This window comes from Cupressus sempervirens, chromosome 4, assembly GCF_028749045.1.
Source record: "Cupressus sempervirens isolate cs-2001-9-10 chromosome 4, ASM2874904v1, whole genome shotgun sequence".
Lineage (NCBI taxonomy): Eukaryota > Viridiplantae > Streptophyta > Pinopsida > Cupressales > Cupressaceae > Cupressus > Cupressus sempervirens.
Genome location: NC_143121.1, coordinates 222,190,934 through 222,209,637, shown reverse-complemented (window position 1 = coordinate 222,209,637; position 18,704 = coordinate 222,190,934). Strand labels below are relative to the sequence as shown.

General features: G+C 35.8%; 1 protein-coding gene across 2 annotated transcripts in view; it reads left to right on the top strand.

The window, feature by feature from the left end:
• LOC149560800 (NAD(P)-binding Rossmann-fold superfamily protein) overlaps positions 1 to 18,704 on the top strand; it is a 202,695-nt gene that overhangs the window by 9,803 nt on the left and 174,188 nt on the right. For both annotated transcript variants that reach the window (XM_089824822.1, XM_089824823.1), the window contains exon 2: positions 13,375 to 13,479. In XM_089824822.1, the coding sequence (XP_089680948.1) occupies positions 13,375 to 13,479 (105 nt within the window). The remainder of the gene's footprint in view (positions 1 to 13,374; positions 13,480 to 18,704) is intronic.

The window sequence follows — 18,704 nt, the reverse complement described above, 5'->3', positions numbered from 1 at the left end:
CTCGAGCTGGGTCCAACGAGACCGATCTCATGACGATCCCACGCTTGTAGCTCCCACAATGAATAAAACAGTATTTCCTCATGAAGATGATATGGAATCTGCTCCCAAATTTCTATTTCAAAAAGTGATAAGTGAGGAATAAAATTCCTTTTTGGATACTTCTTCACTTTTCGAGTGAATAATCGATTAGGGTAAATAACCAGGTCACCTAGTTAAATCCTAAATCAACCCAAACGAAAACAGGCTATTCCAAGTAATTGGAATTTGATTACAACAAAGCTTCCAGGAATAAAATTAAATAAGATAAAGCCCAAAATTCCCTTAAACCAAAAATCACAGAATTCCTTAATTATTTTCGCAAAAATTGCGAAACTCTAAATGCATAGACACACTTGTCTAATCACATAATGCAAATGAGTCTAGATTTATTAAATCACCGGAAGGTTTAATTTAAACAATTAAATAGGATACGTCGACCGTACAGGGACGACATTGGTTAAATATGAACAGCTGGATCACTAACTCCATGTGCCATTGCCAGGGACATAAATCCTGCACACTAAACCACACGATCAAGTGCAATTGCATATAATAATATAGCCAAAGCGATAAATGCATTAAATCACATTACATAACCATTTATTTAATCACATTAAAATCATTTATTTAAATAACCCATTTTGCATAAATTACCGAAATGAATAAGGTAAATATCTGTAGCACATAACCAATAAATCCAACATGGACAATCCTTTTCTAATTATTTAAGCATTTAATAATGGTTGTTTAAACAATATAAAAAGGCTCTTAAAAGACATAAGTGAACATGGTCAAATACATGACTAACCACTGCTACAGGAACCTAGTCCAGCGTAGTAGGATAATAATACACCGTGCAATCTTTGCACACATCTCAGAGTAATCACGGAACAACATCATGATACCACATCAATCCTGGTAATCACTGGCACAAACCTTAGTGAAACCATCTAACACATCATAATCTCATAAACAAGCCATAAGCATAATCAAAGCAATTGATACAATAACATAAATCTAATCACGTCAAGGGTGTAGACCACTCACGGTCCCAATCATGATTACTTCACAAGGAAAGATCAACAAGGTTGCATCCATTAGGATGACTTACAGAAATCAAATGGGAGAGGCACTACACACACACACATATGGTAAGGTATCAATAGAAATTTATATTAAGAAATATGATAAAAGTGATTGAAATATGCTCCCCATGGTCTTAAATTGAGGATATATATAGATATGGATATATACATAAATAAATATACAAAATCAATATAGGGGAGGCGTCTTTTACTAAAGATGGCAGTACAAGGAAATATAATGGACCTCAAGTGGATGATTATATAATTCCATGGGTACTATATTTCATCGAAGTATACCACTTACAGTGAACCAGGTTCAAGTACAAGATCTAAATGGACATATGGACATTACAAAACTCCACTCATATGGCTCAAATTCAAATTTGAAAATGGCAAATATAAAATTGAAAAAAGGGTAAAATGTATATGCAACCATTAGTAAGTGCAGACCTATTTGTAGGGATGAACACACCTCAATTTTGTACATGTCAGCGCCAAGTTGTGGATTTCCTAATTGGAGTGTGAAGATTTGGTCTTGAGGCACTCCTTTATGACTGCACTAGTGTACCCTTTGCCACTACCTCTTGGACTCTATAAAAACAAAAGTGAATATTTTTATTAAAAGTTGGGATTAGGTTTGGGAAAAAGAATAATGTAAGTTTTGTGCTGTATTAAAGTTTTGAATTGGAAATTCATCACATTTTTTCTTAATAACTCTGTGTTCGATTGAAAAAATCATAATAGTTTTATGTTGTGAATGACTTCAATGGTAATTAAATTAACATAATTTAAATGGTCAAATTGATTTTCAAAAAGAGATTTTTCATTTGTTTTAATATTTGCATACTCCTTAAGCTTCATTGCGCCTAGTTCAGAAATTGTGTAAAATACAGATTTACTGGGGTGGGTGGGGGTGAAATAGTTAGTGGTAAATAAAATGTAAACAATTATTAAATATGATCCTTTAAACAATTACTTCTTACTGTATGCTGAGATAAATCACCAAACCGAATATAGCAAGAGATCAAAACACACGAATATGACATGGAAACCCAATGAGGGAGAAGACCACGGTGAGCAATGCTGCTAAGATATACTGGATCTACTGATCTAATCCAGCCTCACAAAACTGAATTCAGTTACTATGTTTATGGGCTCCAACCCTAAGGAGCATCAATCCCTTGTTTTAGAGCATCAACTCATTCGAAATGAGCATCTACACAACCAAGGATCCAATTCTCTTTAGGTACAGTTTAAATGAAATTCAGAGCACCAACTCAATTGTCTTAAGATCAAGAACATTAGAATACTGTTGTGAATAATATAATCTTTATAGGCTTGACCATTTTTATGGCTTGAACAATTGGTTTCAAACACATGTATTTTCGTAACAGTAGGAAATGTCAATCTGTACTCAAGATAACTTAATCTGAGAATTGACTTTTTGTTTCAAACACATGAACTGCTGGAAATGATTTTTCAAAGTTCTGTCTGCAATCTTGATATAATCTGATTTTATCAATTAAGAGGTTAAGTCTGTGAGTTTAGCATCATCCTTTTCTACTTCATTTGATTGCTAGTTCATAGATTGGACTCAATACAAACTGTAATAGAAGACTTTAATTTCAGTCACAAACATATCACTATAAATTAACGTCTGAATGAAAGAATTCAGAATTTCAATACCCGTATGAGAATCCCTTCCTGCTATGTTCAGAATCAACCTTCTTGATTTGTGGTATCAGTTTTCTCAAAAATGATATTTACTTTTGTCACCAAAGACGATTTCTTTTTTATTCTCAGAACTCTCAGCAAATGTTGCCTTCTATTTCCTTTGTCATGGCTTGCTTAATTTCATCAGAGAAAGCATGAACATGTATAATTTTCAAAAAGGAAAGTTACAACTCAAATGATCAACCAATCATCCTTGTGTTGATATAGACAAAGCGGTTCTAACCATATTCCGAGTCAGCAAGGAAAACATTTGTTATTATAATGACTTGTCACAGCTAGGTTCAACTTTAAAATCTGAAACCAACTAGTCAAAGTGACCCCGATAAAATGCACTTCTTCAGCCATGTCAATGTGTCTTCAGTAAATAATTACACGTTGCTGGCTTTATATTAGCACTTGCTGACAAACTTTGTTTTGTTTATTCTTCATTGGTGACCTGGAACTTTCAGTTTCATGTTGTGATATCCCCACCAAAATAGGGTATAAATAAATAAATAAAACAATAATAATATAATATTATTAATAAATATTTTTTATTAAAAAAAGGGGTCCAGTTGGAGCGGAAGACAAGAGACAGAAAGCAGGAAATAAGAAGAAGACTGATAAGGAAGGGGGTTCTTCCTCTTCCTCAGCGTTTGGGGTGTCAACTAGAAGAAAAAATACTGACGTGGTATCCTCTGCAGTGAAAGCAGATGTTGGTTCTCCAGGTAAAGTTCGAAGAAAAAGCCTAAAGAATTAGAGAGAACAGGAAAGTTTGCAGAATATTGATGGAAAGCAAGCTACTATTCGGGAATTTACTCTAAAAAAGAAATGAAAATCATAACTTGGAATATAAGGGGGCTAAATAGCCACCATAAAGTAGATATGGTTCGAAACCTTGTTCGTGACCATAAGCCGGATTTTCTAGTTCTTCAGGAGACTAAGACGGAGAAAGAAAAAGCGGAGAAGGTAAGGCCTGTTAAAAAATGTGGTGTAGCGGCTAGTACTTTTGCAGGGGCTTTTGGGGGCACATAGAACCTTTCTTTGATTAATGGACAAATCGTTGACTCTAGTAAGCACTTGATGGCTCTTCAGCTTCATCACTCTGAGTTAGATTTAAACTGTTTTTTGGTTAATATCTATGTGCCTAACAGTAAGAATGCTAGAAAGAAGCTGTGGGAGTATTTATCCAATTTAAAGAAAAATGTAGATGCTAGAAGGTGGATGATGTTAGGGGATTTTAATGTTCCTCCCAATGATCATGAAAAAATGGGAGGTAACCCGAGTCAATTGGAAGGAAGACTGGATCTCATGGATTTCAATAATAATGAAGCTTTGGTGGACATGGATCTTCAAGGGATTAATTTTACTTGGAGTAATAAGAGAGTTGGGGAGAACTGTATTCAAGCTCATCTTGACAGAGTTCTCATTTCTCATGATTGGATCCAGAATTTAACCTCTCTCTATCCTTCATTTCTAAGGTGGCTTCTGATCATTTTCCTTTGGTCTTTGAGGCTGATTCCTATAATAAGAGAAGGAATTTCCCGTTTAGATGAAAAGATGTGGATTCAACATCCAAATTTTCTGCAGGATTTTGAAGGATGGTGGAACATTAAGGTGGAAGGATCAGCTCTCTTTAGAGTTGCTAAGAAATTGAGATACGTCAAAGATAAGGTGAACGTTTGGAATAAGACTTCTTTTCGGGATATTTTTCAGATTAAGACGTCTTTGAAAGGTGAACTTGAAGAGGTACAAGATAGAATTCAAGTTGAAGGGTATACTGCTGATTTTGTTGAGGAAGAAAATGCTAAGTTGGTCAGGTATCATGATATTGTGGCTAGGGAAGAGGTTTTTTGGAGACAAGGACCAAGGGCTATTTGGCTAAAGGAGGGAGATAGAAACTCTAAATACTTAACAACTATGAAGCATAGGGCAGCAAATCGAATTTCTAAGTTGAAGATTGACACAAGAAATTTCAAATGAGGAGGAAATTACAAAAGAAATGCTGGCCTTTTTTTTCCTCCTTACTCTCTTTTGATCCGAGTATTTCTCATTAGAGCCAGGATGATATTCTACTTTCTATTCCTTCTCTAATTTTAGAAAAGCAAAATAAAAGGTTGGTGATAATTGCTTCAAATAAGGAAATTAGGAAGGCTGTTTTTTCTTTTGAAGGAGATAAATCTCCAGGACCAGATAGATTTCCAATGTTTTTCTTCCAGCATCTCTAGGAAGTCATTGTAAGGATGTTTGCAATGCTGTTAAAGAGTTTTTTGGGACAAGGAAAATGTTAAAGGAGATTAACTCTACCTTCCTTTGTCTCATTCCTAAGAAGGCCGGTGCAAATTCCTTAGATTCTTGTAGACCGACTAGTCTTTGTAATTCGATCTATAAGATCATTTTATAAGTTCTTACTTTGAGGACCCTTAAGGTGCTCCCTAATCTTATTTTAGAATAGCAGAATGGGTTTGTTCCTAGGCGGCAGATCCTAGATTCTATTATTGTGGTGCATGAGAATATCCATTCAATGGCAACTTTCAATTCCCAGGGTTTTCTAATGAAGGTGCATGTGTCTAAGGCTTATGATCGGGTGGAATGGAGTCTTCTTTTCAAAGTGCTAAAGGCTTTTGCATTTGGCGACAACTGTATCTAGCGCATATCCCAACTGGTCACTACCGCTTCTTTGGCTATCCTTGTTAATGGGGCTTCCTCCCTTTTCTTTAAATTTATAAGGGGTTTGAGGTAGGGGGATCTAATTTCTCATATTCTGTTTACTATTATGGCAGAGTGCTTGGGTAGATACATTGGAGATCTCTTGAATAATAGTTCTATTCATGGTATAATGCCATCCTCCAACCCCTTATTGTGTTTCCATGAACAATTTGTTGATGACACGATATTCATGGGTATGACACGGGTAAGAGAAGCTATAAGTTTTAAAAAGGCCCTTAGTCTTTATTCTAATGCTTCTGGTCAGAAGGTAAATTGGAAGAAAAGTTCTATTTTTTTCATCAATACCCCTATTCATAGACAGGCAAAGATTGCTAATATCATGGGTTGCTCCGTAGTTTCACTGCCGGGATCTTATCTTGCTTCTCCCCTTGGTTTAAAGCCTCATGATTTCTTTTGGGATTCTCTTGTGGATAAGTTTTTTTTTGAAGCTTGTTGGATGGAAGGGAAATTTGCTAAGCCAATCCGGTAAAGTGACTTTACTCATGTCTTGCCTTCAAAGCTTACTTACTTATGCTCTTAGTCTTTTTAAAATTCCAGCTAAATATGTTGATGCTATTTAAAGAATGCAAAGAAACTTTCTCTGGTTTGGGACTGAGGAGAGGAAATGATTACCATTGGTGGCTTGGGTTTTGGTCTGCAAACCTAAAAGTAAAAGGGGTTTGGGTATTAGACCCATTAGACTTATGAACAAAGCTCTTCTTGCTAAACAGGGTTGGAGGGTGTTTGAGGATAATAAGGAGTGGAGCACTAATTGGAGACACAAATATCTTTTTAATGCACTTGCAATTCAGGATTTTATTAATTCCACTCTTATGGCTAATGCTTCTTCTATATAGAATGCAATGCAAGGGGTTAAGGACATTGTTGCCATGGGTAGCAGGTGGAAACTAGGAGATGGTAGGATTGTTAAATTTTGGGAGGATTACTAGTTGATGGATTATCCTTTGGAAAGTGACTTTAATGATAGAGATACTACTGAGAGGTGCAAACAGAGCTTTGGGGTTTCGATTCATGATTATTGAAGAAATGGGAAATGGGTGAATCTTGTAAGCATTAATCAAGACCTTAGGCTCATTCAAAATTCTCTAAATTTTGTCTGTATTAATATGCATTCTAATGACTCCCTCATCTGGGGTCTTCATCCAAGTGGTAAATTCAAAGTGGTTTATGTCTTCAAGGCTAAAGATGCTGATAGACCTCCTCTCTAGGTGAAAATTTGAATGAAAGGTGTTATTCGAAAGATTGAATTGTTCTTTTGGATTACTATTAAAAAAAAATCCAGACTATTTATAATTTGAACAAGAGGGGTTTTCATTTCATCAAGAAGTGCATTCTCTGTAAGAGAAATAATGAGAATGTTGATCATCTCTTTCTCCATTGTAGCTATAGCCAAGAGGTTTGGAAAATTGTCTTGGACTACTGGTTTCATTCTTGGGTCTAGGCATAGAATTTGGCTGAATGCTTTGAAAGTTGGCAATGCCCTGTAATGTCCCCTTTTTCTGGGACATTAAAATTCTGTGTTGTTGGCTCGCTTCGCCTAGGTTTCAGAAAGGCTCTTTACAGGGTTTAGTTTGAGGTTTGGCCTAGGCATTTCCAGTTTCAGACCCATCGGAGCAGTTTGGTATGTTGTCCGGATACTTACTATTTTTAGTAAGTAAACAGAGCACAGTAGTTTCGGAACCTCAGTGTTGGTTTGGAAGCGTTTCGACGAGAGCTTTCCAACGAGCTATTGCATGTGATTATTTGAGTTCATTTGGTCAGCTATTTTAATGCCTGATGATTATATGGTTTCCTGACTAAGTGACTATTAAAGTCATTTAACTTGTCACTTTATTTTAAAAAGTTGCTCTGTTCACTTAAGTGACTAAAGGACAAAAAAGGTGCTTTATCCCACATTGCTTAAAAGAGCGTGCACCACATTGAAAAAAGTAATAAAGGTACAATAGACTCCACTTGGGATAAATGAAGATTGAATATTTAAAACAAATATTAATCTGGGAGTTGGAAACAGTTGTTGGTTATCTCTTCGAGGACGCAAACCCTTGAAGAATCTTTGAAGGTTGGATGCAAACCTAGCCTTCTTACAGGTTTATTTATATTTCCAATCTGATTGTTATTTCTATGTATAAGATTGGATTACTTGGATTGTTGCATGCTATTGTATTGCTGTTATATAATACAGTAACATATTTTGGCAGATTCTTGTGTTAATTCTTGATTTATATATGCACTTTTCTGAATATTGGAGGAATAAACAAGTTTTCTGAGTTTTATTGTATGTAAATCTGCTGATTAGAAATCGATCTAAATTCTAGAATTAATCTTGAATATTGGGTTACTGTTCGGATTTGAAATCTGCAAATATATATCGGGTTTTTTTGGTAAAATATCTGGAAAGGGATATTACATGCCCAATCAAAGGCTTTGAAGTTAAAATTCTTTGGAACTTCTCACTTCCCCATTTGTGTTGGGGCATTTGGAAAGAAAGAAATAGTCGGATATTTAGGGATAAAGATACTCCATCGTGGGTGGTGGGTTTTAAGATCATCAGAGCAGTTAAAGAGAACTTTATTTCCCATACTAGTGGTAAAGGGGACTTAAATATATGCAATCCAGTCGGAAATGTTTAGGTGAAGCCTTAGTAAAGAAGAGATGGGGTGGTTTGGCTTTCTCCTCCCTATGGATGGGCAATAGGGAATTATGACAGATGTATAAAGGGTAACCGTGGTAATGCTGGATGTGGTGGAGTTCTAAGAGATTACAATGGAAGAGTTATGGATGAAGTTGCTGTGCCCGTTGGGATAACTTCTAGCCATGTTGTAGAGGCTTCTGGTGCATTGTTTGTGGTCAGAATGGTAGTGAAAGTTGGTCATAGGAACCTATGGTTGGAAGGGGATACTCTAAATATTATTAATACTTTAAATAATAAAAACATAGTCTCTTGGACTATTGGTTCTATTATTTTGGAAATCAAGATGCTCTTCCAAAAGTTTAATAAAATTAATATTTCCCATAGTTATAGGGAAACAAACAGGGTGGCAAATTGGATCTTGAACATGGCTATTAGTATAGGTAAGCGAATGATGTGGGAGGATGATATAAGCATCCGATTGAAGCTTAAAGAGCTAATTAATTATGATATGACAATGCAGTTGTGGGAAGGATTAGTTAATTATTTTCTATTATTTTGCAGGTGCTATGATTATTATGAGGGGATTGATCAAGATTCGAGGTGGTATCTTTTCATAGTTTCCTTCTTAATGAGGTACATATTCTGGGTATTGATGAAGGCTTTTTGTGGAGTGAAAAGTTTGTTTCCTCTCTTAATCAAAACTATCTCAGGTTTTTCCATCTCTCTACTCAAGATTATTTTGAATCAACTGTCTATGATGGGGGGTGAGCCGAGGAAACGGGTGCCGTCAAACTGCAATGATTGGAAAAAGAAAGAGCCAGTTTGGGATCAGCTTGTTAAAGGTAAGGTTACCTGTTACCTTGAGAAACTCCATCATTGTAATCCTGACATTACTGAAGAGTTCTTTAGGAGCTGGTCAGGGGATACAGTTTGTCTCTATGGGGTGTTTGTTACTACCAATAAGCAATTTTTAGCCGGTTTAATTGGGCTTCTTAATACTGGTCTAAAATTTAATAAGGAAACTAATATTTCTAATGCTGCTTCAAAGAAATTCCCTAAAACTTTGGAGGAGGAGAAGAAATTAGTTAAAGTTGGGGATTTCCTTGACCTAGAGCAGATAAAGGATTTATGGCAAGAAGTTTTAACCTATGTTAGGGAGTATTTCATTCTGGATAGTCATTCTAAAAGGGTGCATAACTATCATTTTGTTTTCCTTAACCATTTTCGGTATAATGATAGAATCTCCTTCCTTATTTTCTTAAGAATTCCTTTTTACAAGGGCTTCGAGCGCACTATAAAAAAGATAGCAGGCCTGTCCTCCATGAAGGTTTAATTCTGCTAATTGCAGAATATTGTAGGGACACAACTCTGAGAGCTTCGGTTTCTTCTGGTAAGCTCAAATGTAAATCCCTCAAGGATGCGGTGGAGAAGAATTATGCAAAAAAAGGGAAAGTGGGTTTTGGGGATGGAAAGATAGGGAAGGAGGCTCGGGGTATGGAGACAGAGTCAGATGACGAGTCTGATACTGAGGAAGAGCTGGTTAAGGCCTCTTCGAAAAGAAGGAAGATGGGTTGTAGAACGGGTAAGAGGAAGACTAAGAAACATGAAATGGAAACTGGATCGGAGAATGATTTAGAGCCTGGGGAGGATAGATAGAAAGATTATGATGGTGGTTAGGGACACGAAAATTTGACTGATAGTAAAGGATGCAACTCTAATAATGATGTTTATTCTGGCAGCCATGGTGATACCTCTGCTAGGTCTATGAATAAAAATGGTGAGTTTTCGAAGTTGATATCTGATAAAAAGGATGATAATTCTGAGAACCCTATATCTAAGAAAAAGAAAAGGAAAGGCACAGAGGGCTCTTGCCTTAAGGAGGCCAAAAATTAGGGTAGAACAGAGGAACCTCAACTATTAAGTTCTACAATGTGGAGAAGATTGGAACCAAAGACAGTGAAGGGGACTATGTGAAGAAGAGTTTAAAGGAGAAGTTTTAAGGAGGGAGAAGTCTGTCAAGATGACAAGGACAAAGACCTACAGGAGACCTTGGTTGAACATTCAGGAAAACATATGGAAAATGTACCAAAGGAAAATGAACTAGATGAAGGTGTGAAAGAAATGGAGGAAAAGGATCAGTTTATGGCTCATTATGATACCAGGATAGAAGAAATCAATACTAAGTAGGAGAACTATGCAATTGAGCTTGAAGATGGGATTGGGGAGGCTTGTGGGGGTAATCTTGAATTTCTTCATAAGGCTAAAATGAGAGCTGATATTTCCCTCATGGTCGATAATTGGCAGTACAATGAGGTGAACTCTTTGAAAAGAATGGTTAGGGATTGCAGACGACCTGAAATTGAGAAGAATAAGAGAATGGAGCTGGAGACTAAGATTGGGGATATTTAGGTAAATTGTTGGATTATGAGGCCAAACTCCGCCAACTTATCAAAGACAATTAGGAGAATATGAATAGGGTGACCTCAAGTCTCTACGCGGCTGTTGCAAGTTTGGGCAAGAGGAGTGTGGATGAAATTGTATCCCTTGTTTCTTTAAGTGGAGGACCCAACAAGCGTACTAGGCAAAGCACAAAGAAGGCAATTGAGGCGGCTCCCAACTTGATTGTGAAGGATTCAATTGAAGAGGTGGCTAGCCTTGGGAAGAATCTGGCTAAGGGAGTTAAAGAGCTAGTTTAGTTCTTTGATCTAGTAGTGGCTGCTTGTCTTTTCTTGTCATAGCTGTTTGGTCTCTGGTCGTAGGTTTTGGTCTTTGGTTCTAGTCGTGTCTGTGATCCCTGTTTTTTCCAGCGGTTTGTTTGGTTCTCTTTTGAGGTTTCTTGATCCATGCTTTGATGTATAACTATTTTAGGTTCCAAGTCCTTGTAAAACCTAGTATTATCTACTACTGTGACATTTTGAGCTGAATGCTTATTTCATGATGTTTTCCTGTTTGGGGTTTTGGGTCCCCCCCAAAACCTGTTTTTACTTTAATCCAAGAAATATTATTAATATTAATAACAAGAAATATAATTGATATAATTTAAATATTATTAATATAATATACGTTATTAACATAATATGTATTATTAATATAATTATATTATTGATATAATATAACTATTATTTATGAAAGGACATGACTCTAAGAATGAAAATTATTAATAGGAAGTATTAAAATAGAAAAATAATGGGGAGAAATACGGAAATAAATGAGTTATATAAATTTTTGGTCTTTAAAATTCCAATGGAGAAGAATGTTAATAACTCATTTAATATCCTTGCAGGGAGATTACAGATGTGGAAGAATTCCACAAAACTCGCGCTTCCAACCAATATATATTTGTTTAAACTCAATCCGCTCAGTGTTTAAACTCCCTAAGTGGTGAATGGATTTATATTTGTTTTATTCAACACGACAGATTTATATTTGTTTCGATCTGTTCGTCTGCCCATTTTCATTTAAACTGTCAACTATAGTTGTATCCTGACCATTTGATGGACACATCAAAATTTCAAATACATTATGGAGGGATGGAGGATACGATTCATTGTTGATGTCTTTGTTGAAACTGCTGTGTGTTATGTATTGGGTTCTGCTAAAGATAATATTGATTTCTTTTCAAACATCAATCTGCAGAACAAATCTTCTATCGTGCCTGTCAATATAAGGTTCTCTAAAGACTGATATTAAAGAATCACACACTGTAGCATTGTAACAGATTTATATTTTGAATCATTAATGTTAAGTAATGGTCTCCATAAATAAAGAATCATAGAAGTTATGAATAAATAATATTATCTGTGTGATCTATTATGCTTTTGACATCAATGACAAAACTATGAATAGGGGCTAACAGTTTTTGGGCATTTATTTGGTTGTTTGAGCCATGAAAGTAGGTTGCGCATTACGTATTGTTTATTTCTATCTTTTTATCTTCAAAGATTTTCCCCTATCTCTTTAGAAGAAGTTTTCTGCAAAAACTCTGAAGACATTGACGTGTATTATGGTCTCTTATATCATCAAATTATTGATTTGAGTTTTATGACAACCTAAATCACACACACACACACACACACACACACAAACACACACAATTAAAACTGATTTGAACTGATGAGGTTTAAGATCAGCAATTGATCTTTTGCCACTGGTTTTTAGAATGGTTTGTCAATAATTTCCTTCTAGCTATGTTCTTGCCTTTTAGATTTTATGGATTGGCAGGTTTTCTTATCACAAGCCAAGAACTGAATTTAAAAATGCTATATCTCACTAAATATTATTAACTCAAAAATAACAAATTGTTGAGAATAGCTCTCTTGATAGGGCATAGGTCTTGCTAGTTGATGCAGGTAGAAAATTGAAATAATTTATTCTAGTTCTTTAACTAAATAATTTCCTTTTTGTGGTCACAAGATTTCAAGTTTCCATGTTTGAAATCGGAGCACAGCCTTTTTCCTTTAAGTTTCTAAGAAGGCAATATATGTTTAACTCAGGTCATGATACACAAGCATTTGCTCATCAATTCACTGGAAAACAATTGCATCTAGGATACATCTCTAAGCTTAATTAATATCGTTATCTTTTCCACATTTTCTTCTTTTTCATCATCCTTTACTTAAGGGTCTCTTTGGAGGTTGAAGCAGCCCACTCTCCTATCTATGTGACTGGAGGAGAATGAGAATCATCTTAGTAGTAATCAAAATTAATGTAATATCACGTGCTGGAGCAGCTCTGCCTGCATGTAAGGCAGAATCAGTAATTGAGGAGTGTTTGCATAACCAGAGCTCAACTACCTGCAAGTGTTAAACTATGGCTGAGTAAATTGAACACTACTTTATTCTCACATCAAACTGTGGCCAAGTTGAAGCTGGCCTTTTGTTTCTAAAGTCCTTTATCAAATGACAGCAAATGAAATATCATTTCAGAAAGCAGCACAAAATTCAGTTCAACAGTATCAGAACCATTCAATAGTTATTCTTCTTCCAAGTTGACTGCAGTAATCCATTCAGTGATGATCACATTGTAGGGAGTCTGCAAAATGAAATTTTTATCTGTGTTTAGCTCACTGTAGCCATGAGAAGCGGCTCTGTTGATTGATGACGTGGTATTATTTTTCATGAATGATTTTTAATTTGTATGATCCATCTATTGGATCTTGTTTTAATTTCATTTCAGGAGGGTCTCAGGAACATGCACCAGTAAAGAAAAAATGAAGCTACTTGAGGAGAAAGGATACAATGCTTTCATTTTCAAGGGAGAGGATACTCTGCAAGGACTCAAGTAAGTACATCAAGTTATCCTTTTGAGGCTTAATGTCCCTTCCTTAACTTCATTTCTATCCCAAAATTGTGAAGTTAAACTCAGAGGGCAGTTTCATTGTCTGACAATTAGAATTGTACTTTCTGTCCTTTTATTTTTTGCGATTTTACAAGGTTTGTGCACAAGCATTCACCATTTTGGTTTAGCCTTATAGTAGTATCTGACTCTGAATGTTCAATGATATAGTTCATGAAGATTAAATGTACATTTCATTCTGTTTATTTGTATAGGCGGGCTTCCAGAAGGAATTTATAATGTTGCATGAAATTCTAACTTGTTTTTCAGGAATACTGAAATTGGACTACCTGTTTTAAATGTTTTTGTATGATAGATTCATTTTCTATCGTGACAACATTCTTATTTGCTGTGCTCATAACATAGCTGAAGGGGTCAAAATTTTGAGGCTAGATATAGAATATTGCCAAGGAGCTTGTCAATTTGCTGATATCATCTCTTTATGGGTTCTCACAAGCCAGCTTGCTTGCTGGCTGGGCTGTGACCTGAGAAGTGAATTTTACCTTTTAATTGCAATATTTGGAATTTTATAAATGTTTTAGGAGTCCACAGCTTTTCATAATCCTTTCCTAATAGCCATTGTCACAGCCTCATTAATTGAGGCTATAATGATATTCATGGATGTGAAGCCATTCATTCTTGATCTATACTGTTCAGTGAAATATGTCACTAAAGACATCTCTCCTTTTTTTGTGTAAATAGTTGGGTGAACAAAGTTGACAGCCATCATCAAATGAAATTCACATGATTTTGAAGATCAATGATGTTGAGTTATGCCCAACTTATTGGATTATCTTATTGTATGTCCTCTTCATGCACACAAAGAGGACCCTATCCAAGTGTAATGTCCCCTTTTTAGTTAGTGTCAGAAGAAGAGTTGTTAGCCTATTATTTTGTTAGCCTTGTAGGCTAAATATTGTGGATAGAGGGACTTTCGAGGCAGAGGCTCAATTATGGGAGGGTTTTGTCTTCTCCACAATTTAGTATGTTTCAGTTTGGTCTTTGTTTGACTCAAATTGGACTTTGTTTGGGCTTAGTTTCATGTACTTACTATTTATGGCGAGTATGTTGATGATTGAAAATGACCCTTCGATTTTTGGAAAGCTGCTTTGTTATGTGGGGAAATAAAAGGTGTGACACCTGTTTTAGACGACAAATATTTCGTGGTAAAGTGTCATGAAGGCAATTTGTTGTCCTTGAATTGTATTCTATATAACTTTATTCGTGCGTTTCTTTTGAAGATTTCCGTCAAATTAAATCCCTAAATCCCCAAATGTTTGTGAGATCAAGTTTTTCTTCTCTAACTGCAAATGCTTGATTTTTGGTAAACTTTCACGTCTTTTCTTCGTTTCTTCTTGTTGTAAATTTCTTTGACTCTTGCTTTTTCTTTATGATAATAACCCTTGCAATCTTGCTTGTTTCAAGCTAACTTAGGCCTCAATTGAAGTTGTCTAGCTCAAGTTATAGAGGAAAAGGTGGGATTTTTTAGGGCAACAACACGTCTTGATAAAATTCCTCCACTAGTGGGCCTTTTGTTGACAATTGAAATTAATAAAATTATTTTTAACATTTAAAATAGTGACATCCGTTTTAAACTTTCAGCTGATTTTGAGATGATCTAACCATAGTTTTTAATGTTTTATAAAAATTAACCATTTAAAGTATATTTTCATGTCTCTTCAGTGAAAAATATATATTAGATCCCATCTGCCTTAGAGAGCATCGAGATCCATAAATGCTCTATCTATTGGAGATCAGATACTATCAATATCAATTAGACTTGGAAATAACATTCAGTATTTGTTAATACTGAATTTGCATCGTATACATAGATCAAGATCATCAACATTCTAACTGAAATCTGCAAATAAGAAACCAGAGATTAGTAATCATTAAATTCTGAAAATTGAAAAGACATTCACCACTATAATCTGACAGGAATTTGATCTACTTTTACATGGTATAAGAGCCTTGACAAGGAAGATCCGATTAAATTTGAGATATCAGATTACTCTAATCCAAAGTAACGAGAATCGGAATCGGATCAGAATTGGCAAGGCCGAATCGAATCGTGAATCGGCGATGAATCGACAAATTTGAAAAAACCCTTTAAATTTAGAGACTTTAACAATTTAAAACTTATTTCATGCACCCTTTATTGAATATAACTTAAACACACTATAACATCATCAAATAGAAGTTAAAACTTAACATACATAAACATGGAAGTTTGGAACATAAAATCTATCACATACGTAACTATGTTATCTAAAATGTAAATTTTAGGCTAGCTGGAGTAAATAGATTATAGCAATCAAATGATCATAATGATTCAAATCATAGAATGTATGTAAGATGAAGATCCATAAGACATCAAATCATAAATGTATGTAAGAATCTAAGATGAAGATCTATGAAAGTTTGAAACGTATGTCTATCAATGATTCAGTATCAATATCTGTAAACAAAATATAAAAACAAGGCTCCAGCTCAAGCCTCAGGCTCATAGTCATCATCATCCTCAACATCATCCTCAAACTCGGTTGCAGCCTCAGCCTCAGCCTCTGAGTATCCAGTCTGCCTACTAGAAAAGCGTCTAATGTAGGTCTTAGAGGACCGCCAAGCCATATCCCCTACATGTAAGATGGGCTCACGAACGTGGCTAGGGCCTGTGTCTGTGCGTGCGCGTGTGCGTCTACCAATGCCTAAAGAACATGGTCTAGCTGCCTCAGCCTCTATATCCACCTGGTCAACCCACGCACGGTCTTTCTTAGTGAAGACTGGATCCACAACCTTTGTGAGCCACTCTGATTCTGGATCAATCTCCTCCAGAATGATCGAAGAGGAGTCAGTGCCCAAAATTTGTCTGATCCTAAGATGGAGGTTGTAATGAACAAAGACAAGATCATTCAACCTCTGTACTATCAACCTGTTTCTCCTCTTTGAGTGGATGTGCTCGAACATGGACCGATTGTGCTCACATCTAGAAGCGCTGCTTGGTTGACTCAGAATACGGATGGCAATTTTTTGAAGTTTTGGGGTTGTGGCCCCAAACATTTGCCACCATCTATCTGAAATAAGGGAAAATAAAAACAATTAGTCTCATTTACAAATTACAACTCTAAAATTACATAATCAACTTTAAGTTTAGAATCTAGATTTATGAACATTGAATATATTATTTAATTTTTACCTGGCTGTATTGTTGTCCGAGCATCTATGGCCATCCTAGTAGAGAAAAGTGACCCTTCTTTATTATTGAACTTATCGAGCTCAATAATTGTAGTAGCGCTATCCTCATCAGTACTTAACCTTTGGATCATTGTATATAATCCGATGAGAACCTCCTCATCTGCCTTGACGACAGGACGGAAACGAAATGCCGGATTCAGAAAGTAAGCTACTGCATGGATGGGTCTGTGGAGCTGATTCTGCCATCTCCTATCAATGATGTCCCAAATAGGGGCATACTTCTCCTGCAATCCTGCATACTGTGCTCTAATGGCCTCCTTGGCCCTATCCATGCCCTCATATATGTAGCCCATAGAGGGCTTCTCTCCATCAGCAGTTCGTAGGAGAGATACAAGGGGCTTAGTGGTCTACATATAAAGTAAAACAAAAATTTGAGTCAAAACTTAAGTATAGAACAATTCAATAATATAACTTAAGGTAAAACTAAATCATTAAACAATTAGCATAGTAAAGTAAAATACTAAATGTTAAATTGTAATAAATTTACCTTAAGGATTTTTCTAGTGGGTTTCCAAAAACCATCATCATCAAATATGCAATCCACCACATCTATCCCTGCAGTGGTCGTAGCATAGGAAGATGAAATCCACTCTCGCCCAACAAACATGCTTCTCAAATCATCCCTTGATGTCAATAAGGACTGCAAGGTGATGAAATTCGAGGCAAAACTCATGATCCCTGGACGAACTAACTCCTTGCCTCTTGTGTACTTCCTCATTGTGCTAAGGACAAATGAATGATTATAAATAAACTTGCATATGCTTTTTTCCCTTTCCACACATGACTTGACTCACTCAAGTTTGCCAGTTTCCTCCAACATGAGGTCAATGCAGTGTGTCGCACAAGGGGACCAAAATATGGTGGGGTGCCTCTCCATCAAAAGTTTACCTACAACAATTTTAAGTTAATTAGAAATTCAAATTTCAAACATGTTAGAACTTAGGAAACTTAGAAATTCTAAGTTAGAATTATAAAAAGTTCAAAATTCAAATAAATTTATTTTCAAAACTTGAAAAGTTAAAAGTTTACTTGCAACAACATAACTTGCTGCATTATCCATCACCACTTGCACCACATGTTGTTCTCCCACCTTTGCTATGACTTCCTCAATAACCTTACGTAAGTATGTGGCATTTTTTACATGAGCAGAAGCATCAATGGATTTGAGGAACATGGTATATCCTACAAGTAACAAAACAACGAATTATAATGTTAAATGGATCATCAACAAATTAGCAATCAACAAATCAAAATTTGAAATAGTCAATCACGATTCAAAATTATGTATGTAGGAAAGTAGAATGATCAATCACCTCCACAGGATACAAGAAAATTGAGGAGTGTTCTTCCCCTCTTATTTGTCCAACCATTAGTCATGATGGTGCAACTCTTTTTGATCTACTCGTTTCAGTTGTCCTCAAGCTCAACCCTCATATCGTCTACCATTTCATTCAAGAGGTATCCACTCAACTCAGCCTTAGTTGGGGCTTTAAACTCCGGACCACAAATAGCAACTGCATCTATCATGTTTTGCCAATAAGGAGCCCTGTCACAAATAGAGAATGATATTGATTAGAAATTTAGATGTCAAAAACTCAAATCAGAAAACAAGTAGATATAATTAAAGTTTTACTATTACTTTTAAGTTTAACTTTAAAGAAAACAAAGAAAAAAGAATCAATTAACTGGTTGCAATAAATGAAATGTTGCAAAAGTACCAAAATTTGCAAATCTCTTTTCTGGCAGCATCATGAAGCTCCTTGTTCAAACCCATGCCCTCAAGTGTGGGTTGGGAGCCAGGAGTAGTGCGGGGCACAAAGTAATTATCCATTTTGTTTTTCCGCACTCTAGGCCGCAATAGGTTGGTGTTGAACTTTGTCTCAGTATAAGACTGACTACCACTAGCACTCGCATGAGCA